The 25,962-nt window shown below is 37.6% G+C and overlaps 1 protein-coding gene and 1 long non-coding RNA gene across 2 annotated transcripts; one reads left to right on the plus strand and one right to left on the minus strand.

Annotated features, from left to right (window-relative positions):
• The first annotated feature begins 227 nt into the window (after positions 1–227).
• On the plus strand, positions 228–1,054 carry LOC114298928 (uncharacterized). Its single transcript, XR_003642149.2, has 2 exons — positions 228–407; positions 982–1,054. It is a non-coding gene; the product is annotated as an uncharacterized LOC114298928 (long non-coding RNA).
• Positions 1,055–3,591: 2,537 nt separating this feature from the next.
• Positions 3,592–7,430, minus strand: LOC114305768 (protein PHR1-LIKE 1-like). Its single transcript, XM_082908179.1, has 6 exons — positions 7,416–7,430; positions 6,695–7,273; positions 6,396–6,573; positions 5,818–5,875; positions 4,929–4,998; positions 3,592–4,153 (listed from the first exon to the last, which is right to left on the minus strand). Exons 1-6 carry the CDS (start codon positions 7,428–7,430, stop codon positions 4,124–4,126), a joined length of 930 nt encoding a protein of 309 aa, XP_082764305.1. The 3' UTR covers positions 3,592–4,123.
• Positions 7,431–25,962: the final 18,532 nt, after the last annotated feature.

The raw sequence follows: 25,962 nt of genomic DNA on the forward strand, positions 1-25,962 counted from the left end.
GACAAGAAGATTTCTGGCAACGGTGGTGGACCCTTCTGGCTCTTCCGGGCTTGGTTGTATGCCTATTTCCTTGAGGCACGACCCCCACCACCTAACACCTTGAAACCAGTTTTCCACTCCTATGTTAAACAATTGCTCACTTATAACAGCCAACCCATCCTCACTTTCAGAAATCATCTAACAGCAAATTTTTATCTCAGTTCAGTTCAGTTCAGGATTGTTCTGTTCAGTTCTATTTCTACATTTTTATTTTTATGATGATTGTTTTAGCTGGTCTTGCATGGAAGGATTGATTGGTAGGCAGTGGCTTTTATAGTTCCAACTTCAGGATCTAACAGCAAATTTGAAACAAGATTGTATAGGAGCAATTCAGTTCTCTGGAGGGCTTTCCTAGCAGTCTCCCTAAGGTATCATATTTCTTTGGTTTCATTTGCGCTTTATAAAGACTAATGGTTGACAATTGCATTTGCTGTTAGATCCTTTCAGCGGATCCTGCTTCAACTGCTGAGAATTGGGGTTAGGTCCTACAGAATACTGTCATGTCTGTGCTTGGAAATTCTGACCTGATTGAATAAGGGTTTCTTTTTCTTCTGACCCGAGGCTTTTCACATTTTAAACAAGATTACATAACAGCAGCTGCATTTTTTTACTAGATTTTGAAAATTGATAACACGATTTAATTTAGTTCATTATTGATGGAAAAATATATAGACCCATCTTTTCTCTTTTTTGTCTCCTTCAAAGACACCATCTATTGTCTAAAGTTAATGATAGAATAATAATTTATTTGAAAATGGCTCAGAAGAGGATATCAGGTTGAACTTGTCTGTACTTGTCTTTGTAAAGTAATTAGAAGAATTAGGTTTTATAAATATCTATTGAAGTTTGTTAGCGTGTCATAATGTGTTATAGTACTATGTTACCGCCAAACATTGTGTTTCATACCGATGGTTGTATTTATTGGTTCTATTCTGTGTGCAGATCACTTCGACCACTGAGAACCAAGGGTTAGATTCTGCAAAATAGTGTGATTTGATATTTGAATAATGGTAAACACCATATCTTTGGTTTTCTCTTGTAACATGCTAAACTTCTTTACATTTGAAACTGAATTTCACTGATTTTAGTTGATGAGGAAAGTACAAATATGTCATACTTTTCCTTCTGAGGATCATTAAATCTGTATAAAGTTATCTGATATGAATTCTAAACTAACTGTCCTCTTCCACCTTATCCAGCTTAAAATTTCTATTAACAAGATGAAATTCTTTGATCTGTTTTTTCAGAACAAATATAGGGGTGGTTTGGGATGTCCTAAATAAGTGCACTTTTTGATTTTTTTATGAAATATGGGTTGGGTTTGAAGTGATGTGGTAGAGAGGTGAGGTGACTTAAATAAGATGATGTGACTTAAATAGGATAGTGACTTTTTGACTTTTTAGATTTTTTAGTTTATGCCAAACAAGATCTTAGTTTCCCAGAAGTTGATTTTTCAAAATTACGGCCATTTTTTTTGGTTCTAACTGTAATAAAATTCTTATTTCAAATTTTGTCACTTTGGCCAACTTATAAGTGAAACAAGAATGTCATTAGTGCTGAGAATTTTTTTTTTTTTAATGTTAGTGTATTTTTTGAAGCTGAGAAAAATCTCATTAGCGTCTTTCTCATGAGAATTTGGAATAAGTAGTGTGGTTGTGGAGCTGAGAAAAATGGGAAAGTTGAGAGCTTATTTCTTTAGGTTCTCTCTTTAGGTAGTGTTTGGTTCATTGGAATGGAATGGTCATTCATTCCATCAAAATATATATTCCTATGTTTGGTTGACTAAAAAAATAAAGAAAAATGCATTACAATTGGAATCGTCATTCACCATTGTAAAGGAATGATCATTCCATAGGTGAGCTTAAGGAATGATCATTCCATTCCATTCCATTCCATCTAATTCCTATGAACAAAATGGAGCATTAGGGTTTCCACATTTGATCCTCCCCTTTCCCCCCAATTTCTCTCAACTTCCATTGCTAGAGGAGCTCAGGAAAACAGTTTCAGTTGTGAATTGAGATACCAATTTTGTCTTTCGTGTCTCACAAATAGGTTGCTTCAAAACTTCTATTTTAGACCTTTTAAACACTAGTTGAAGACCAAAAAATATTCTCTAGCCCATATTCCCGGGTGTACCCTACATCCCATGTCCTGTAATTTGCGAAACTTTAAAATTACCTGACTAGTTAAACCTATTAAAAAGACATTAGATCCATCCAATTACATAATAAATTGAAATAAACACAAATGAAATCCTCCAATTGTGTGGAGAGCTTGATAACAAGAATAAACATGTTCTGTTACTAATCAACAGATGGATCGGTTCACTGCAAATAAAATGCAACAGATGTTATAGATCACATATGGATCAGTTTGCTGACAGCGACAGAGGAGATAGAATTGATGCAAGTTATTAGTTCAAACCTAGAAACCTAAAGGCCTCTTGATCTTGAGCAGATAGTAACCACCAATAAAATCAGCCTCACTAAAATTTGTGTGGAAGTTAATTCAAATACACTTTTGGTGATAGTGTAGTAGTAAAAGGTAAATATCAATGGGGACCCCTTGTCCGAATAAAATGCCAAACCTTTGGGCATATTGAGATAAATTCACGAAGGCAGTATTGAAGTGGTGGAAACTAAGAGTGTTGATTGGAGAGAGCTCCTGTAATAAGGGTGGTGTTAAGTCGGTGGGACATGAGAAGTGCTCCTCCATCTAGGGAAGAAAACATAAAGGAAGCCTGGAAAACAAGATCCACAACCTGAGTTTATCTGGAGAGAGTTATTGCATACCTTTACATCCAGCCCAAGAAATCATGCCGAAAACCTTTAAATAAATCCAGTAGGTCAAAGAATGGGGGTTAGTTTTTGTTTAGTTTGTTTGTTGTTTTACCTACGCTCTGGAGTTGTGACAGTTGTTTATTTGCCTTTACTTTTGAGTTTTCAAGTGTGTGTATGTTTTGTGCCTACCCTTTTGGGCTTGTAAGAGGATGCCCTAAAGAAATGCTGTAATTTACTACAATGACTAATGGTGTAATTTTTACCCTAGAGAAAATGGCGCTGCCATAGGGTCTGAATTGAGGAGAATGATCCAAATGACCTCATTACAAACCTGATTTCCAAATTAATACAAAAGAGAAGAGAAAGTTCCAACTCTCTAATGAAGGTTCATATGTGAAAATAATGAAAATATGAAATTTTTTGAAGACATTGGCAAATTCAAATAAGAAAATCCAAGCATTTACCCAATAGGCGAAATTCAGTCTATGTATCTCAAAAACTAGATCAAGGAATAAAATTACCTGGGATTAAATTCATAGCATGCAGCAAAAAGAACTATGAACGCAAGCTTATTATTGTATTCCATATGTGAAAAGCACTAATTAGCAAGGTAATGGACTAGCCTTCTGAGGGGTTTAAAACTGACCCCAAGCCAGCAACTGAAACGAGGGAAAGCATTAGCATAGTATATTTATGCCCAAGAAGGGGGAGGGGAGGATATGGACCAGGATTCTGGCTATGTTAGGATAGTTTTAGATAGGTTGGCTACTTTTAAAAATGAGGTTTAGTTGCTTGTTTTTCATGCCTGTTCTCATATTTTTCTGTTGTCTTGTATGCTTGGAATTCAATGTGGTTCAATGTAGTTACAGGGAGACATGCATGAAACAATTAGGATACATCAATTTGGTAAATTCGAGTTTGTTACATAAAACCAAAATTTGGGGGCTGTTTTATTATTAGAAGGTTGATGATACGTGCATCTCATCGAAGTAGAGCTAATCCCAGTTGGGTTCATAGGAAATTTCAACACTTGGAGGTTATTGAATGGTTGTTTCTTCTGCCAAAACTCTAGAAACATGTCCTGAGAATTTTAGAGAGAGAGAGAGAGAGAGAGAGAGAGAGAGAGCAAATCTGAACATCAGAGTTTCAAAGCTCCTTACATCATTCAGTATTAGCAAAGAAGTTTTCCAGGGTGGGGGCAGACAACGACGATGGATGACGCCTTCAAAGTATCACTTGCTTTGCATTGCTTCTCAAACATTATCAGGAGATGTCTCCCTTGCTCTTCTATTCTCAGCTGTAGATTATTTCTTTGAATCTGCAAAAAATAAAAACTAAAAAGAAAAGAAGAAAAAAAAGTGACAAAAAAAATCAGTATCCATAAATAATAGATGGCTATGGCAACAAGAGCCACCAATTTCCTACTATCATGGTTGCAACAAGGCCATCCGGCGGTAATTTCTAATGACAAAATGACAAACATCCATTTACTGGGGACATCAAAGGAAATGGAATTTTAAAGTTTAGAAAGATCGTTCTCGGTGATATGGATTAAGGGGGTTCTTGCATTTCTATATGTTGTTCTTGAGGAAGATGTATGAGATTCTTCAAGGAAAAAAATAAAAAGAAAACGGTACCTGCCTATAAATTATCTTCAATGGCTCAAGAAATTTATTTTTAACTTTTAAAATTTTGTTACTCAACAAGGAGAGTGTATGCAACTAGAATGGCTAACCAAATGAGTACCACAGTGAAAAAAAAGAAAATTCATGAACTAAAAAAATGCTTAAAGACTAGAAAGAGAAAGGAAAACAAGGTCAAATAATAAGCCAGTTTGGAATGGAGAAACAAATTCAAGGTGCCTTGTGTCTTGATTTCTGTAATTTCATTTTTTGTGATAACTATTAAAAATGAGCAAAACAAACCCTAATGGCTGGTTTTCAAGGCATGCATCAAGCTGCTAACAAGTCAGCAGCAGGCTTCAAATAGATCTAATAGTGGGAGCATTAAATTTTTTCTACTAGTTTTATTTCCAGTAAACTGCAATCAGGATCAAGAAGTGACAAATCAAATAAAAATAAAATCCATTTATGATAAACAAATCCATACCTCTAACTGCTCATGCAAGGGCTTTTGGACTCCCATCTGTAATCGTATTGCTTCAGTGAGCTCAATACCCCTGCCCACATATAAGTTAAGAGGTCTGAATAAATCCAGTCTAGCAATCCATATGGGAAACAACCTGATACTGAATTTGAACTAGTAGGTTAAGTTGCATCAAGAGGCAAAAAGCTTCGAAGGCATTGAGAGAGAGAGAGAGTGTGTGTATGTGTTTGTGTACCAAAATCCTTTTAAAAAAATTAAAACAAAAAACATAAAACGAGCTAATACTTGTCATAAAAAATGCAAGGCAACGCAAATCAAACAGTGGCATGCAGTAACAAGTCATTAGAATGTGTCGCCATCAGTGGTGAAATAATTCCATAAGCTACAATGCACCACCAATCTTGACCAAGAAATTTGTGTAAACTACTTGAGCTACTTTAGATGGAAAGAGTAGCTACTTAATTCCTGGTTAAAACACATCTCAAGGCAAAGATATAATTCCGGGTTCCCCAGACATAAATTGTAAAGTTGAATGCATATCACTTAACTGAGACAAGAAAAACTTATTAATAAAAATTATAAACCATGTATCTTTTCCCAACTTCATAAAACTGCACATCACCTCTAACGTTCACCATAATCAAGTCAAAATAGCAAAACATTTTAATTTCCCCATTAATATTTAGGAATATAAAAGCATGTCTAAGTTAATTCAATAATCCAGGCAACAATAGGTGAATGACAGTCTCTGGAAATCTAAATGAGTCACACAACTACCAGACGCATCAATACTTCAAAGATGTACGATATCTAATTCCCTTCAAGCACAAGAAGAAAATGCTGCGTTGCAAGATAGATATACATCTAAGTTCATCCAAGTCAATCTACTTGCGTTTTCAAGTCCAGAGATGCGACTTCCTCAATGCGGGTAAACTTTTTCTCTGAAGATCCTGCAAATCAAGAAAATGGCTAGCTTAATATGGTGCTGCCACAGCTCGTACACTTTTTCACCATTATTAGGTCCATGAGGTAAAGAATTCAAGATAACTACCGAAGTAAAAATTAGATTTAGGCCTAGAAATTTGAGCCAGGAAAAAAAAAAGAAAGAAAGAAGTCTGAGGGAAGGAGTTGACTTGCAAAGACAATTAGCATTTCATGACAGAGTACTGAGACTCGAGTAACCATGAAATACACAACCATAAGCATCACAACAAATGCCAATAAAATTGACAGTGAAAAAAAAGAAAGATAATATAAGAAATTAGTGTATTAAAGATCTACATCACGCAGTAAGTTACAAAAAAGGGAAAGCAAACTCAGCAAACAGGGAGATGAATAATCACAAGAAAATACAAAACGAATTACTGCACAGTGAAAGTTTCGAAAAACAGGAACGGAGCCAAAAAGGATCTCATAATTTTAGGGGCAAATGAGGCTAAGAAGTACTGTAAGGTGAGAAGAGTTACACACTTTCACTGCCACCAAGTTTATTGACTGCTTCAGCAAAGGCCTCAGGTGTCCAACACATGCACATTTTGGTTGGACCACCACTTGCTGTGGATGTGGAGTTAAGAGCATGAGGAGAATCCTCAGATGGAGCTGAAATCTGCTGGAGTACTTTGGACTGTTGTTCCGAATAATTTGTTACCTACAATAACACAATAAGGACACAACAATACAAATTAACACACTTTCCATTTTATTAACAAAAATGTGTGAAAAACGTGAAATGCTTTCTTAAGAGTCTTCTTTCCTGAGGAGGTTCTAACCTTTAGCTCAGGATCTTCAACAATGTTATCAACAAAAATTTCATTCAAATCAGAATTCAATGAATCATCATCATTTATTAGGTCAACCCAATCCTGCCAATCATTTTGTTTACTAAGGTCTTCAGTTGCCATGGCACAACCACCATTCACGCTGCTTCCAATTTGAATTTTCCTGCTAGAAGTATTTACAGGATAATCAAAGAAATCTGCTAATGAATCTGTAGACAAGGAATAAATTTTGCTTGATGCTACAGATTGGAGCATCGTAGAATGACAAGGAGCTAGTGGCATTGATGCCCCAGCATTTGTTGAAAAGGGAGACTTTCTTGAATGCTTTTCAGGAGGTGCAATGGAGGAAAGATAAAGATCATTGAAGTATCCTGAGGTAGATGAGAACATAGGACCAACAACCCTGCTGTTCGAGAGAAAAGACGAGTGAAGAGATGGAGAATTTGTATTCAGTTCTCTCTCCATGAAAACCTGTTGAGCGTTGGGCAACTTAGGATATTTCTCTTCCAAGGTGGAAGGAAGAACAGGCAAGGCTGATGAAAGAGCTCCTTGAAAAATGATACCGGAAACCTACAACAAAAGGAAGGTAAATCATACTATTATTATTACTTCTCTAAGGATACAGAAGAAAACACAACACATGAAAAATTTGACACTCAAAATTATGCCTATAACACCTATGAATTCGTTAGAATGAATTGTTGCACAATACAAGTTCCTCTGTCATAGGTATAGAGAATAGACTACAGAGCATTTGCACTGTGCATATTTTCAAAAGTTACCACAGATCATTTGCACTGCACATAGCTTCAAAAATTACAACACAAAGCCTTCTTCATACCTCTAAAATTTAATTATTTCTTCTAATAACTAAGCCCTGACATAGAGCACTTGCAAGTGTCTTCCAAAGAACTGTATATGCCCGCAACGTTAGGGAAAAATATTGGAGAAAATCGAAGGAACCAAAGTCATAATGCATAGATTTTTACATAATACACCTCCAAATGATGATCATGCTATAAGAGAAGTGTCGACTTGCTAAAATGTAGGCCCAAACATGATTACACTAAAGATCTTAGCCGTAGAATGAATAAACATACCCCAAATCGTTTAAAGGATAAATTACACTTTTTCACCCTTGTAATTTGACCCAAATTTACTTTATTATCTACGATTTCAATTTAAGCAATGTTAACATTTAAAGACTGATAGTAACGTCACATCCTAGCAATAAAAGTCTTTACCCAACCCATAAATCACAACTTAACTAAACTCAAATTGTTCAAATGCCCCAATAATGGATCATTTCCACCACAAAGGTCCATCCAATGCATGAGTTAATCAAATGGCATGCAAATCAAAAAAAAAAAGAGTTTTTACAATCCCCATATATATATAAACTCATATATATATATATATATATATAGAGAGAGAGAGAGAGAGAGAGAGAGAGAAGCCAATTCAATAGGGAACCAGTAAAGATGAGAAACAACAAAAATCGATGCAAACCCGAGATGGGTTATTCAGATTAACAATAACAAAGCAACATACATCCAGAAACAACCATCTATAGAAAGCAAAATAAGCATAATCAGCAAATGGGTACACAAAGTTCTTACATAAAATCAGAGAAGGCTCAGAGATTGAGATCTAGAAATCACTCCATGCCGGACAATCAAAACTCAGTGATTACAGGGTTGATGTTGTGTTGTCTACCAAGCAATAAAATATGAAAAATGTTTTACCACACAATTTCTCCCGCACAAACCCCCCGGAATGATGTGGCAAGGAAAAGGTAAATTAATGACCCATGCTCCTACACTCCTCTCTTTTCTCAAAACCTTTTAGCCAACCTTGCCACGTCATTCACGGGGCTTGTGGGGGAGGATTTTGTGTGGATGTAGCACTGCTGCTCTGCTAAATTTCAGTGAAGCCAACTGGTAAGATAATTATGTCCATGAAAAATGTAAGAATAACAAAATACTAGGGGAGCCTTCAACCCACTATACAGCTATACGCTTAAGTTCATAACCAATGCCTAAAATGGCCATGCAGGGTATGAGATATCAAGCAAATAAACATGTAAAAACCACAGACAAAAATAGACAATAATTGAAGTTCCAATGTCCGACTTGAAAACGAAGTATTCACCTATCTGAGAAAACCTAGAGAAAAAAATATCAAATTGTCAAGCTTGCCAACATAATCATCAACATCACAGCAACTCACTGACTAACATCACATGGTCAAGTTCCTAATTCACCAGTTGGAAGTGTTCATTGAAATATTTAACTATATTAACTGAAAACTCATAAATGCTCACTAAATGCAGCCCCCTAATAACAAGAATAAGTGACGAAGTTGTGTGATAACACTGTCACATAAGCAACATGCAACATGCACAATAAATAAATTCAAAATTATAAAACATTAACAGTGGTGGAAGTGTGAAATTTACCGGCCTAAGCATACATAGGCCAGCTGGTCCAAGCTGGGTGAGGACTGACCAGGTTCAGCCCCAATTGAGAATGACTTCTCCAAGATCGAGTTCAGACCGTTTAGATATTGGTCCACTCTGCCCAAACTCAACTCAGTGTCAGTGAAAGTGTGAGGTGCACTTAAGCCCAAAGGCCTTTAAAAGCCTAAGTGCAATCGCACGGCTAATTAAAGTATGGCACACTTTTTATAAAAATAGTGTACAATAAAAAATTATGCAGAATAAGTTTTTAAAAAATCAAATAGATATATATTTAGCCTTTCAAACTCAAATGGTTATGGTCTTGTGCAATTGTACAAAAGTTGTTGGCACAAATTTTACATAGGCTTCTTCAATTTCTTAAAATTCTGAGTAAATTTGAAAACAATTGTTAATGACTTGTATGACGGTCACTTGACCAACCAATCATATACATTTAAACATAGCTTTTATATCATTTCTCCAGTGCTTTACAAAATTTTCATAACCCTAACATTTGATAGCCATTATCAAAATGAATTACATTGTTGAATCAAAATATACCCAAAAGGCAAAGACCAAAGTAATAGCTTCTATGCTTAACATAAGCAATGCCATACAATCCTAAAGAGTGCAATCATCATCCTCATTAAGCACAAGATCATCATCGTCATTACATATCCATTGTTCAATCAAGAAACTACTATTCTGCCAAGTAAGGAAAAGAAGAACAACCTCCAAAGCAGCATTGGCATCTCGGATAGCAGCATTGGGCTTCTTAATTTTGATAGACGTGTTAGCTGTAAGAAATTACAGAAATTTTTGTACATCAAATATAAGAACATAAACACAAAACATAGACAGAGATAAGGAGGATGGAGTGGAAGAAAGCACCCCTCTCTTTGTTTTTCTCCCTCCCTTCTCTCTTGACAATAATTTTGTATCAATTAAAAAACCTTGAATTTGAAGTTTTAAACAAGCTACATGTCCACTTGTGTACTCATTTTTTGATTTTCTCTTCCGTTTTCCATTGATTTGTACAATTCCAATCTATAGCTCAGACATTCACACATATAATATACATACACACATAACAGGCATGTCTATACTATATACCACTTGCCACGAAAAAATGTATGCATTTTATATATACATGTAATGAGAATTGTTTAAAAAGTGCAAGAAAAATAAAACAATAAAAAAACAAATAGATGCAAGGGTTGACAGTAGACAAGCATAAAGGTGCTTTGTTGAAATAGAGAAAGGACAACTGAGAAATGTGAAGGAAATAATTTTTGCAGAAAATAGAGGCTTTAATGAAACAACAGAATATGCTAAAAGTATAAGAAGTCATAAAGCAAGGCAGGCAGAATAATTTTTGTAATTTGGAGACTCTTAAGTGTTTCAATTTTCAACTGTGACAAACATCACGTGAAAGGCCACCACTGCCGCACTGGCAAGTAAGAAGTTGTTCCATAACCTCCCTAGTTGATATAAACATAATTGGATTCAATTTAGTGATAGATACGGATGCGTCAAAACCAAAAAAGAAAACAAGAAAAAGGGTAGTAAAGAACTGTAGGAGAGGGTTCAAGAAAGGAGTTGGAAAATTCGAAGATCTTCAAAGATCCTTGAAGAACAACTTCAAATTCTCTAGAATATGATGAGAGGCTTAGATTCTTCAATAATCTCAACTTAGGAACACAACAACAAAGGAGATGATGGAGATAAGAGATTGGGTGAAGAAGAAGGCAAAATGGCTAGAGAATAGAATAATGGCAAGGCTCTCCCATTGATCTCCCACTTTCGCTCTCAAGGTTGATAATGGAGAAGGGAAATTAGTTCTTTCCCAAGAGTTAAAAATCTCCAAAATCCATCCCTTGTAAAGCTATGGGTGGGTGCTATTTATAGGCACCTCATGATGTAGGATGGAGCCCATGTGCAAGGCACATGGGGGATATTCTCTCTAACCACCTTGTCCGAGGAGGTGACCTCTCCGAGGAGGTGACTTCTCCGAGGAGGTGACTTCTCCGAGGATGAGAAAACCCCGAAGAGGAGATCACTCCCTCGGCGAACCCTTCTTCTTAGCCACACCTAACCAATGATCCCCAATCATCCCAAAGGGTCAGGGGTAGTCCTAGAGGACGTCCTGCCGCAAAATATTGCCGAGTCTCATGGACCCCCCGGGGTCGTGCCACCTCGACCCGGGTATAGGCTAGTTTAACCGAAGAGTGAATTTATCTCCACTCACCGTCCTCGGGATCGGGTCCTTTGTTCGAACTCCATTACGCCCATGGTTCTGGTGCGTAGATCCCGGAAAGCTCCGAGCCCGCAAGTGTTCTGGGACTCATTAACGGAGCGACTTCTAGATTGCGTCTGAATCCGTTCGAAGCCAAGTACTTCGGATCTCTAGATTCGTGGGTCCGAATCCTTTCGAGTCCGAGTGCCTCGGATCTCTAGGCTTGCTTAATACCCTTTCGAGTCCGAGCTCGAGTAAGTCTCTAGGTTCGTGGACCCGAACCCTTTCGAGGCTTACAGCGATTCAATCCGTTTGATGGCGATAAATCTGGGCCCACCGATTCTTGGACTTGCGATAAATTCGGGCCCACTAATCTTGGGCTATTGGGCCTAAATAATTTAGTGGGCTCAAATTAGCCCCTCTTACATTTGCCCCTTGCGTGTATGAGAAATTTTAAATTTCTCTGACATGCATACTGTCATTTCTTCGACCCTGTTTTGCATCACGTTCCCCAAAAAAAAACGTTTTGTCACGACAGAGTTTATGGATAAAGTTGATGACGCACTTCAATTTACAGAAAAAATTGACAAGCAAAAATTTTATTTTTTTGTACTCTTTTTTTTTTTTTTTTTTTTTTTTTTTATTTTTTTTTTTATTTTTTATTTTTTTTATTTTTTTTATTTTTTTTTTTTTTAGATGTATATATATTTTTTAACCAAAGAATAAAGAAGCATTTTTTTTTTTTTTTTTACAAGATAAGACTACACATATTTTTGTATTAGAATCAAACTTGACCCAACTTTTCCTCCAACAACTTATAAAATTTCAAATCCACATATCCTCCAGAATATTCGGTGGTCTATTTTATATATATATATATATATAGCCATAGCCTTATCACTTTTGTAGGTAATCAGAATCAAACTTTGCCCTTTCTCTTTTATATATATATATATATATTTTTTTTTTTGAGGATAAGGATAAAAGAAACCCTACTCCTTTTTCTTCGGCAAGGCCCCTTTCGGCAGTACGCTTTCTCTCATTAAACCGAGAGACCAAGCTTATTCTTCAAGAAAGCTCTGTTTCTAGAATACCAGAGGCCACCTCCACTTGCTCACTGACCTCCATCGCCGCTTCACCACTGCCTTCAACCGTGACCTGGCCAACGCCGACCACGCCACCTTTTCAACATGGCGTCGATCTGCCCAGCTACTCTGTCGCTTGTTCACGGCATAGCTCCCGGAACTATCATCACTCAACGCCGTCGTAATTGTTGCGTCTTTGCCCTCCAGCGCCGCTCGTGTCACCACAGCTTCGAATACTGTAGACGCCATGACCCGAGTTGCTGCTGACTCACACCGACACCAGCTCTACCTCATCGTCGATGCTTCATTTCGGCCCAACAACGTGACTTATCAAAACTCCGAACACACCAGAGCTTAGTCTTGCTCCACCGAAGATCACAGCCGCTGCTTCTGTAAATCAAGAAAACAGAGCCACAACGAAACCTCTTTTTTTTTTTTTCATATTATTATTTCAAATCCACTGTTGCCCTCTCAGATCTGTAGGTAAGCTCTGTTTAAACCCACTTTCTCTTCTTGCTTTGATGGAATTTTGTGCTCATGAATTTAGCTCTACTGGGCTTTAGTGCTTGTAATTTTAAATTCCACTGATGCTGAAATTTGTAAAGCTTGAGATCACAAGTTTGTGGGTGAATACTTAAAATCCACTGTTTTGAACTCTACATCTGATATACATAGATATATTTTGTGAATCTTGATTTGTTGATTGATGTTCATTGCTAAAGAAAATAAGACTTGAGTGAACCCTTATTAAAGTCTTGGTCACTGAGAGAAGTAAAATGCCCAGATATTGAATTTTGCAATTTTGGCCTGAGATGGGTAATACACTGTTGAACCTGCCCTGATTTATATAACTTCTTGAAGGAAAGAGATTTCAGATCCATGTCTGAGCTACGAAATTCTTAGATGAACTTGACTTGAATGTCTTGTTGGCATTTATCATTTGAGAGAAGGCACTATGGGACTACGTCATCAATTTCACTGGTTCATAGTCACCACTTGGAAATTGAGCAAGGAGGTCAGCAAAGGCTTGGCTTTTGATCGCCTTGGGAGCTACACATGTGATCTCGAATTCACCCAGTGCTAACAACCATCTTGCCACCTTCCCGGTTAGAGCAAGCTTGCTGAGGAGGTATTGGATTGGATCACTTCTAGTAATAATCTGAATCTGATGTGCTGAGAAGTAATGTCTGAGCTTTTGGGCAGTGAATACCAAAGCTAAACAATGTCTCTCTACCGGAGTATATCGGACTTCTGCTCCTCGAATCTTCTGGCTGATGTAATACACCGGGCGTTCTGCTCCATCTACATCTTCGACCAATAATGCCCCTATGGACTTGGGGTTTGAAATTAAGTACAACATTAGAGGTATCCCGGGCTGCGGGGCTATCATGGTCTGAGGCGAGGTCAAGGCCGCCTTGATTCTCTCAAAGGCCTTTTGGTGCTCCTGGTTCCACTCGAACTTGGCATCTCCTTTTAACAATGAACCGAAAGGGGCAGAGATCTCTGCAAGTGCTGGGATGAACCTCCGAATATAAGACACATTCCCGAGGAACTTCTTTAACTCCTTCTGAGAATGCGGGGGAGGCATTGCTCTGATAGATTTGACCTCGTCTTCATCTGGGCTAAGGCTCGAACTTATGAATACCGGCCTCGGTGCATCTTGTCCATCACTCAAATCTATTTCAATAAGTTGTTCAGGCTGAGGCTTCGGCCCATCTTGCATGCATTCTGGAGCTACTTCAGGCTTTATTACTATATCATTGTCAGGAGGCTCTTCTTTTGACTCGGAGTCGGTGACTAAAGAAACCGACTCCCCGCACCTTCATAAATAGTACACCATCTTGCCTCCTTCTCGGACTTTCATTACCTTCCGAGGAATAGGCGGACTTTCTGGTCTAGACACCGCCCGCTTACTTGATTCTGCCATCGGCTTCTTGTCATCTTTGATATCCTCCCAACGAGGAATTTTGACCCCCCGAGGCTTAGAGGTGGTGGGAACTTCTTCGACAGCCAGTTCAGTGAAGTAGATGGCATCAGAATAATGAGCTTCATGGACCTCGAAAGGCCTTTCTGTAGCCTGAATTGTCACCGTCTTCTTTCCCCATTTAGCCTTAACACACTGATGATAACTTGATGGTATAGCCCCATGTCTATGCATCCAGGTCCTCCCTAGGATGATGTGGTAGTTTGCCTCGGAATCGATAATATGGAACTTGGTGGCCGAGCGAATCTCTCCGACGGCTAAATCAACTGTTACGCATCCAATAGTAACTCTCCTTTCTCCACCGAAGCCAATGATGACTATCGGCTGCTTCATAATGCGCTCTTCAGAGATTCCGGCCTTTTCTAGAGTAGCGCGAGTCATAATGTTGATAGAGGCTCCACTATCTAGAAAGGCCCTTTTGAACTCAACCCCGTTAATAAAAGCAGTCATATAAAGCGGGCGGTTGTGAGAAAAAGGATACTTTCGATCAGCCTCGGAGAAAGTAATGGCACTAGATTGCTCTTTTGCCTTCCTCGGGATAGACCCCTCAATCGACATGCATTCCTCATGGTGTGCCTCGGCTATATTAATGATAGACTTGGTGATTTCCGTTCTTGCCTCCCTGGAAAGTCCAAGCTGGTCAAAGAACTGCTTGAACTTTACACAGTCTTGCAAGGTTTTGGCATAGTGATCCGGATCTTTTTCCACTCTTGGAGGCTCGTAGTTAACCAACTCCTCGGTCTCTTCAAAATAAGATGCCACATAAACATGGTGTTCTCCTCTTCTGTAGTACTCTGCTCCTCTTTCTGGATCAAAGGGATCTTCGCTATGAGTCATAAACATTCTGCCCTCTGGATCGAGAGCACTTCCATAGTAAACTTGCTCACCCTCTGGCTCGAGGATGTCGTCTAGCTAACAATCATCGTCATCAAGATTGGCGATAGCCTCGATCATCGGGCCTTCATAAGCTATCATAGCAACATTCTTGCCCTTGTCTCGGTGTTGAGGATATGGTTGTTCTCGGATGTCTTGAGTCCCTTGCTTTTTGAACCTCAACTCGTCTGCCTCGACTTTATCTCTGAAGATTTTCCTGAGAGTCCAACACTTCTCTGTCGGATGTTTCAATGTACAATGGTAGACACAGAATTCAGGGCTCTCACGGTCCTTTTTTGATGGCATTTCTTCAACATAAGGCAATTTTAGCTCTCCGTCAGCCACCCATTCCTTAACTAGAGCTTTCACTTCCTCGATTCCACATGGATAAGAAACATTCCCCTTTTCACCATTATATTGCTTTCTCTTCTGGCCTCTATGACCTCCTCCTTGTGAATTTCGGGTATCTGGGGCAGAGGCAGCAGCAACAATAGGTCCACGAGACGATTTGAAACTAGTCTTGTAACTGGCCTTAAATCCGGACTCCTGAGCCTGAGGAATGCTAATGTTCCGAGCTGCTTCCATTAATGCCGAGAAGGTGGGCAGCTTGTGATTAACTAGAAACATTTTGTACCTGCTCAATGCCCCCTCTAGACAGATTTGAACCAGATAACTCTCCTCGACTGCTTCATGACAATCTACGGCCTTGTCCTGAAACCTTTTGACGTAGTCAAGGATGTCTTCACTTTCTTGTTGCTTCTCTTTACACAATGTAAGTGTGGTCACCTTCTCCGCCACTTGAAAGAACTTGGAGTGGAATTTGTTAACCATTTCCTCCCAACTTCGGACAGAGTTTGGGGCCAAATTAACATACCAACTATATGCTCGGTCGGTGAGGGACTTAGAGAATTCTCTCAGTCGGAGGACGTGGTTTGAACCATGAATACCCAGAGTCTCGATGAATCGCACAACATGTTCTCGAGCATTTCCTTGTTTGCCGTCGAACTTGATGAACTTCGGCACTGTATACCCCTCAGGGTATGGATAGCTCAGCATCTCAATGGGGTAAGGCGGCTTGATGTCTGGATCAGGCAAAGAGGGTAAGGTCCTCTTGCCCCGTTCGAGATCGAACATGGCCTGCACATCGGCGAGAGTGAGAAACTGCTGAGGGAGAGAGTTTGATGGTGGTATTCCCGGGACTTGGCTTATGGACCCGAAGACTGAACTAGGGGCGACTTGGCCATTCTGGTGCTGCGAATTCATCATTGGTGAGGACATTTGACGATATTGGCCATCAGCGCCTATAGACAAGCCAGTTGGTGATGGGACATTGAATTGAGGCCCGTAAAGTCCACTGTACGGCGCCGCTATACCGGGTTGTGCTTGCAGATTTGTTGTTGGCACCAAAGGAGGCCCGCTTGGTGCTTGGGTAACATTTACTGGTGGCGTAACAAGATTAGGTACGGGCAGAGCTCCCTTTTGCGCCATCATGCTCCTTATGTTCTCCTGGACACCAACAGTCGCCGGAGCACCATTCATTACACCAGAAACTCCCCTAGTCACCATTGGATCTTGGCTTGGCACGCCATGGAGCCCGGGCATGGGCAAACTGCCGCCGCCTACTGTGGTTTGAGCATGTGTTACTGTGGCCGTGTTGCCATGAGCCATAGGCTGATTGGGGCCTACTTCTCCTTGGATTTGATTTTGTACTCCGGCGGGAATAACTCCACCACCAGTTTGATTTCCGTTTGGCGCCGGTGCAAAGTTAGAACTCATCACCAACATGGTGTGAGTGAGATTCTGAAGAGTGGTAAGAATCTCTTGCTGAGTATTCTGAAGTCCTTGAATGGCTTCAAGCAAAAGTGGTTGATCTGGAGCCATGGTTCTGTCATCACCACCATTAGAGGATCCTTGTTGGTGAACTTCTTCTTCTCCCGCCATCCTTGTTGGAGTTGTGTGGATTCCAGATCTCGTTGAGACCATTAACCAATCCGCCTCCCCAGCAGAGTCGCCAAAATGTAGGAAAGGGTTCAAGAAAGTAGTTGGAAAATTCGAAGATCTTCGAAGATCCTTGAAGAACAACTTCGAATTCTCTAGAAGATGATGAGAGGCTTAGATTCTTCAATGGTCTCAACTCAAGAACACAAAAGAAATGAGATGATGGAGATAAGAGATTGGGTGAAGAAGAAGGCAAAATGGCTAGAGAGAGAATAATGGCAAGGCTCTCCCATTGATCTCCCACTTTCACTCTCAAGGTTGATAATGGAGAAGGGAAATTAGTTCTTTCCCAAGAGTTAAAAATCTCCAAAAATCCATCCCTTGTAAAGCTATGGGTTGGTTCTATTTATAGGCACCTCATGATGTAGGATGGAGCCCATGTGCAAGGCACATGGGGGATATTCTCTCTAACCACCTTGTCCGAGGAGGTGACCTCTCCGAGGAGGTGACTTCTCCGAGGAGGTGACTTCTCCGAGGATGAGAAAACCCCGAAGAGGAGATCACTCCCTCGGCGAACCCTTCTTCTTAGCCACACCTAACCAATGATCCCCAATCATCCCAAAGGGTCAGGGGTAGTCCCAGAGGACGTCCTGCCGCAAAATATTGCCGAGTCTCATGGACCCCCCGGGGTCGTGCCACCTCGACCCGGGTATAGGCTAGTTTAACCGAAGAGTGAATTTATCTCCACTCACCGTCCTCGGGATCGGGTCCTTTGTTCGAACTCCATTACGCCCATGGTTCTGGTGCGTAGATCCCGGAAAGCTCCGAGCCCGCAAGTGTTCTGGGACTCATTAACGGAGCGACTTCTAGATTGCGTCTGAATCCGTTCGAAGCCAAGTATTTCGGACCTCTAGGCTCGTGGATCCGAACCCTTTCGAGTCCGAGTGCCTCGGATCTCTAGGCTTGCCTAATACCCTTTCGAGTCCGGGCCTGAGTAAGTCTCTAGGTTCGTGGATCCGAACCCTTTCGAGGCTTAGAGCCATTTAGCCCGTTTGATGGTGATAAATCTGGTCCCGCCAGTCTTGGACTTGCGATAAATTCGGGCCCACTAATCTTGGGCTATTGGGCCTAAATAATTTAGTGGGCTCAAATTAGCCCCTCTTACAAGAACCTACTTTACGTCCTAGTTCATACAGGTATAGCGCAAAAGTTATGCTAATAATTCCATAAGCTTGGAAACTACAAAATAAAATGAGGAATGAAACAAACGGGTATACAAATTGTAGCATGTATAAGGATGTCCATTAGTAACAATTTAAAAAAACCAAACAAACAAACAAAACCAAAGCAAGTAGTACCACTACTTCAATATCTGAACCAATGCGATACGATGATCCATGGTGCATATCAATTTAAATGTCCTTACTAATCCTACAATTTTGCAAGATGAAGACAAAGTCTTTCAGCACATTTAGCCCAATGGAGTTCAAACAAGTACATAAACATAAAACCATGAAGTGTTTGTGTAACCTGTGATGGCCATGCTCCTTACGCCAATGATCGTCTCGTGCGGCCTTCGTAGAAAACATGTTGTGGCATATACCACATTCAACATGCTCCTTCTTGTGTCGCCTGTGATTATGATTTTGAAGCCCAAGAATGCGCTTAAAACTTTGGGTGCAGGAATAACAGTAGTAAGGTTTTGATGTGTTCTCCATAACATCATCTATTTCAAATAAGAAACCAAAATTAAAATCAAGACCAAGAAATAACAAATAAATGTCAATTTAGACACTCGGATCCTTTAAATTGTTACAATATGAAGAAGAAGATCAGATTTGCTAGTAAAGCAAGAGTTTTAGTCTCTGACATGAATTCCATATAAAAATTTCACATTTTGCTTGAATCATAATTTTTAGTCTTTCTACATAATTTACAACACCTCATCGGAGAATATTATATAATATATAAGTGGCGGAGCCAGGAAATTGAGTTAGAGGGGGCACTATTAATTATAATTTTTTATTTAAAAAAAAATTATGATGAACATTAAGATAATTAATTTTATGAATTAAATTTAAGCATAAAAAATTACTTATTCATTATTAATATGAACAAATTAAAATTCTATAATAGTGTAGAATAGCTCGGTACGAAATGGTGATGTAAGTTTGTAATTTTAGCACAAAAATTTATAGATCAATATTCTTAATTTTAGAAAATAAAAACACATCGTTTATAGCACAAATTATTATAAAATTTATTTAATTTTTATTTGATAGAAAAATATTATAGAGATGACATTGCTTATAAATGATGTGATTTGAATAAAAATTATTAAACAGTCTTAGAATACCATATAACATTGCCTACGTGATGCTCAAAGCATGAGAAATCACAAATCACACTAAGCAGTCTATCAACTGCTTGAAAAATAATGAGTTTAAACTATTACATAAATAATACCACATAGTATTTTTAAAGTATCAAATAACTATTTTTTGTGAACAATACAATAAATCCTTAACAAAAAAATATGTTAAAAAAAATACATTTTATATATGACAACAAGACACACCCAAAAAAAAAAAAAATTATTCTCAAAACTGAGGGGGGGGGCACGTGACCCCGTCGTCCTTCCTTCCCTCCGCGCGTATATGACACATCCATACCCATATTCATCCAATATCCAGATTTATGAAGGTCTCGAACTCGAGTCCATGTAACATATAGCATGAAATTAAATACATCACACATTATAAGTTCATCAATTTCTTGAATCAAAACTATATATACAAGATCACAGGCAAGAACAGAGCGTACTGATGATGCAGGACTGCAGATTAAATGGTTGAAGACACACTACAGATGATGAAGATGAGAATGACTGCGTGAATGAGAGAGAGAGAGAGAGAGAGAGAGAGAGAGAGAGAGAATGACAGTGCGTAAATGAGTTAGAGAGAGAAAAAGAGAGAAACGAGAGACGAGGGACGAGAGACGAGAGACGAGAGACGAGAGACGAGAGACAGGGTATATACTTTGGTGGGCGGGAAATTCAGTTAGGGAATGAGCCGACTTAACACCTGGCAAAGGACAGTGCGGAAAGGATCTGCGGTACCTGCTGCGCCCCCAGCTGTGCTGCGTTATGGGTTCATTTCCGAATTGGTTTCGAATGTGAACCGTTCATATATTTTGGAGTAGATCGACTATAATATATCTTGTAAAAAGTTAATTATATGTCATTAACGTTTTTATCTATTTATATTCGTATTTATTTTAATATTTTAAATTATAATATAATTTATTTTTATAAATATAAATATAAGTAAATGAATAGATTAACGATATCCGATTAATTTAATTTTTTATAAATATATACTATTTGATATATTTTATAATGTGAATAAGCACATAAGGCAGTACAAGAGTGCTTGCTTTGCTGGGGCACTGCACTCACCCTAACTTCCAAAAAAAACAAACAAAAAGAAAAAATAATTTTTTAAAAGTCATTACTAAATTAATAATTTTTTTTATAAATATTAATAATTATAATTATAATATTTTTTCATAAATGTTCCTGGGTGCAATTATCCCCAACAAAAAAGTTGTCCCCAATGATACAGAGATACATACATCACACTTTAAAGGGAGTCGATGCATGGATCTACACACTCACCGTTGGCAATTAATTTGGTTTCAGTTAACTATTGATCTTGAATAGCTACACTACAGAGTAAACTCAATGTTTTACATATTTTGGCAACAAGCAGTTAAAAATTTTAAAATTATGCCGTTTTGATTCATATTTGGATAAATTACACTGACATCCTTTGAGACTTTCACTAAATATATTAATACTCCTAAAAAATTACATCTCTATTATTAGGGTTTAAAGTCGTATTATAAATTAGGAGTCTTTGGTGAAAGTTTCCTAATAACCAAAGCTCCTTGTAAAAAGGATATAAGCGGTAGATTTTCACCATGAAGGATACACGTATGACACATTACCAAAAAGAAAGGGCTTCTCTTTAGTACATTTCACTTTGTGGATTAGATAGTGTTGTTGGGCCTGTGAAGCCCACCATGGATCTCATTTCAATAATTTGGACCGTTCAATGTGTAGAGTTCATCGAGTACTTTATTCCTGCAAAAAATCACGTTGATTAGAAATCGATAGCCCTTTAAGCAAAATACATTTTTTTGTCATAAATATGATTTTAAAAATAAATTGATAATAAAAATATTAATAAGTTGTTAAATATAAAATCTATTAACAGAGTGTGAACAATTGTTCTTCACATTAATGTCATCATCTATTTAATTAATTTATCCTAGTTAAAAAGAGTAAATTATCAATAAGTCCAAATAGTTAGACTTAATTCCTATTAAGTCCTGTTAAAAGTTAGTCCTAGTAAAATGGTCACTAAAAATATTTTTTTGTACAGTATTTACCTCTAGGTTCTTTCCATTTTTTTTTTGGGAGGGGGGAGGGGGAGGGAGATTTTTTATTTAATGTCCTTACGATTTTATAAGATAATGGCCATACAATATTTTCATAGTAGTTAAGGTCCCTCGGCATTTTTATAGAGAGAATTTCCCGACTCATAGAAATTTGGCCTCGACTCAAAGAAATTTCAATTTTCACAAGGAAATTTCTCTCATTTCACAAAGAAATTTTGAAATTTCTCTCTCTAATCATACTAGAGAAATTATGAATTTTCTCTGTGAAAATTGAAATTTTCTTTGAGTCGGGATCGAAATTTCTTTGAGTATAACGAATTTTTTTTGAGTCGGACAATACTTTCTCACACATTAGCCACCCATCTAAGCTCAGGAGATGGGAGTACTCTCTCACCCACTTCAACACAACCTAAACAAAAACACATAGGTGTACACATATAATGGAGGTTAGATTTCTACATTATTTCAATTGTTGTAAATTTGTGTCATTTATACCTACCTCTTCAAGGATTGTGGTAGCCCAAATGGGTATAGCAATTGAAGGTATAGTTTGTAATAGAAGCCAAAGATGCAGAGACATATACATTCACACTTATAAAGAGATTCGGTACGTGGGATCTATACACTCACTCTCTCTCCATGGATATGTGCCTATCTTTTCTCTTACAAAAATGAGGGAGTAGATTGTGAGTTGACTATTCGGTAACAAAGTATGTTGGCAATTAATTTGGTTTTTAGTTAACTATTCGTCTTGAATAGCCATATTAATAGAGTAAAGTTCCTATTTTAGATATTTTGGCGACAAACAGTGTAGCACTTGTATCCTTTAAACTATTGAAAAGTGTCTTTGAATCCTTTATGTTATTTTGGGAATCCATGGAGTTGTTGTATCTTGGTTTTGGAGGAGTAGAATTTGATTTAGACTTGTTAAGATTGTTCGTTCACTCTTGATTTCGTCAAAAAGTTCTTTGGGAACAAGGAGATTCTGTTCTAGTGTCGACACTAGCCTTTCTGGGGGTCGACAACATCTTGTTGCCTTACTCTTGGTGTCTTTACTGGTTTATAGGGTCGATACCACGGATTCTGGTGTTGATCCTTGTCTGCTGCTGAATCTGGAATTGGCTATTGAAATTTGGTGTTGACAACACGGGTTCGAGGGTCGACACTTTGTCTGTTGCCAACATTGGTGTTTTTGTCATTTCTTCCTGAGGGTCGACACCACCGACATGAGGGTTGACCCCTGTGTGTTATTTCCAAATTTTTGGTCGGCTTGGGCCCTACTTTTTGGGAACTTTTGACTTATTCTTTTCATTTAACTTTGGAACTATTATTCTATTATTACCTAGCCACAATAAATAGGCTCCAAAACAATCCTTCCTCATTATTTGTTTTCTCTTTCCTTCTCTTTTCCTTTTTTCACCGTGAATCTCTCTCTCTCTCTCTCTCTCTCTCTCTCTCTCTCTCTAAACTCAAACTTTTTCACATAGATCTCTAGATCTACTTGGTTAGAGACATCTTTTCACCTTGTTCCTTTGAGAAATGTTGTAGACCTTGTTAAGGGCTTTCTATTGATCCAAGAGGTTCGTGGTTTCGTTGACGTTGAGTTTTTTGGGTTTTCCTCTTCTACACTAGAAATAAGGATTTCTTGCTCCTTTTCAATACTTCATCTATAGATAGATATGTGGTAGATTTTTACTGCATAAAAACCATGTATATTGGAGTTCTTTTTGAAAAATCATATGAGAGATATCTAGGGTTTGTTACTTGGGGTTGGAAATCGTTATATAGATTGTTGTTTGGGTTCTTTAGGGAGTAGTTTAGCATGTTGATGTTGAGAAGGAGAAAAATATCTAATTTAATATTATAGACTTAATAGATTAAAAAGGGAAAAAGTTGTGTAATGTTTTGTACTCTGATTATATGGATTGTGTTATTGTGTTAAGAGTAAAAGGGAAGAATTAACCATGGTATTAGAATTATTCTAGATTAATCATGTTAAGTTGAGTTGAGCTATGGCTTTGATATTCATTGGTTTGGTTTTCTAAAATAAAGGACTGGATTTTGGTTTTGTAAAACAAAGAGAATGGATTTAGTTTTGTAAAATAAAGAGGATGGAGTGTGGATAAAGTTTGGAATATGTTAACTTGGAAAATAAGGGGATTTATTTTGAAAGGGAAAAGAAACCATGACGATTTGTATTTTAGAAATGAACATGGGGTTTGATTATGAATGTTGTATTTTCCTATTATTGTGGTTGGAATTAAAGTCTCATGTGAGTTGGATTATTATTGTATCATGTGTATTAAGTACATACATTAGAGGTTTTGTCCTTGGTCATTGGTGGAGAATGACATTGTTGTGTTGAACAGTTATGTGTATGCATTACACTTGTGTTAGTTGTGCTTATAACCTGTTGTGATGGTTGGAAATGTGCATGGGCTGAGAATGAGAGGTACCATTACTTTCCAGCTAGCGCCTGGAGAATTGACTGCACTTCGAATGAGAGGTACTAGTACCTTCCAGCTAACGCCTAGAGAACTTGGCAAAGGTACCATTACCTTCTAGCCGGTGTCTGGTAAAATGGCATTTCATTATGGAAAGGTGTATCCTTGGCTTACCGTGCTTAAGGAAGGTTGAGCTGAGCTTATTTATCATTATTGTCTCAGTGTATCTTTGCATATTATGGGATATGATGGTTATGGTTCAGGAAGGCCGAATTGTCTCTATGTTGAGTAGATAGTTGTAGGATGCTTGTTGTTTTCCTTTTTGTATTTGATGTATATATATATAGATATATGAATGTATTGGAAACAGACATAAGTACTGTATTGAGATTGTAAATAATGTAAAGGAAATCGGATACTTGTGAACATGTTTCCAAAAAAAAAAGGGTAAACTAGGTGTATGTCCGGAAAGTGGGAGAAAACATAATGAGCTTTGTGAAATTGTTTTCAAGAATCTGTTATTGTTATGTGAATTTAATAAAAGGTAACAAGAAGAAAGAAAAGTGAATTGTTTATGTTGTTAAATGAAATGAATGATTTTGAGAAAAATTCTTGTATAAGTATATTTCTGTATAAACTGTCACTTTATGTATATGATGTGATATAAAGCATTCACGATCATAAGTATATGTATATTGTTATTGTTTAAGATCATATTGGGATTCTTACTGGACTTTATGTTCATCCTACGTTACTAATCCTTTTTCAGGTGCAGTTAAGAAGTGTTCAAAATTGAGGATCATCCTTAGTTGTTGGCCACATGGCCTTTTTATTTGTGGACGGAATGCCAATGTTGTAAAAGGGTTAAACCCTTTCTTTTTTTTCTTTTTCTTTTTTTTCAATGTAAGCCTACGACCAATTTATTTAATTATATCTCATATTGCATTTATTACGTATCTGGATGAGATAACCTTTACTTAATTGTTCTTATTAATTTATTGAATTTACGTGCATGATGTCTGAAATTGTATTATAATAAAGGATTTGGTAATGATATTTGTGAAATAAAAAGTGAGGCATTACAAGTAGTTAAAAATTTTAGAATTATGCCATTTTGATTAATATTTGGGTAAATTATACTGACACCTCTTGAGATTTGCACTATTTACATTAATACTCTTTGACTTTTTGGATATTACATCTCTATTATTGAGGTTTAAAGTCGTATTATAAATTAGGGTCCTTTGGTGGAAGTTCCTTGATAACCAAAGTTTCTAGTAAAAAGGACATGAGCGGTACATTTTCTGCATGAAGGACACACAAATGACACATTACCAAAAGGAAAGGGTTTCTCTTCGGTCCACTCCACTTTGTGGACTAGACAGTGTTATTCGGCTTGTGGGCTCCACCACGAGTCCCATTTCAATGATTCGAACCGTTCAATGTGTACAGTTCATCGAGTACTTCATCCTTACAAAAAATCACATTCATCAGATATCGATAGTCCCTTTATCAGAACAATTTTTTTTTTTTATGATAAATATGATTTTAAAAATAAATTATTAACAAAAATGTTAATAAATTGTTAAATATAAAATCTATTAACAAAGTGTGAACAATTGTTGTTCACATTAACGTCACCATCAATATAATTAAAAAAGGTAAATTACCAATAGGTCCAAATTGTTGGACTTAATTCTCATCAAATCTTGTTGAAAGTTAATCCTAGTAAAATCATCGCTAAAAATAATTTTTGTAACATTTTTTGAATGTTGTTAAA

This window comes from Camellia sinensis, chromosome 15, assembly GCF_055761805.1.
Source record: "Camellia sinensis isolate YWXY chromosome 15, ASM5576180v1, whole genome shotgun sequence".
In the NCBI taxonomy this organism is placed as follows: domain Eukaryota; kingdom Viridiplantae; phylum Streptophyta; class Magnoliopsida; order Ericales; family Theaceae; genus Camellia; species Camellia sinensis.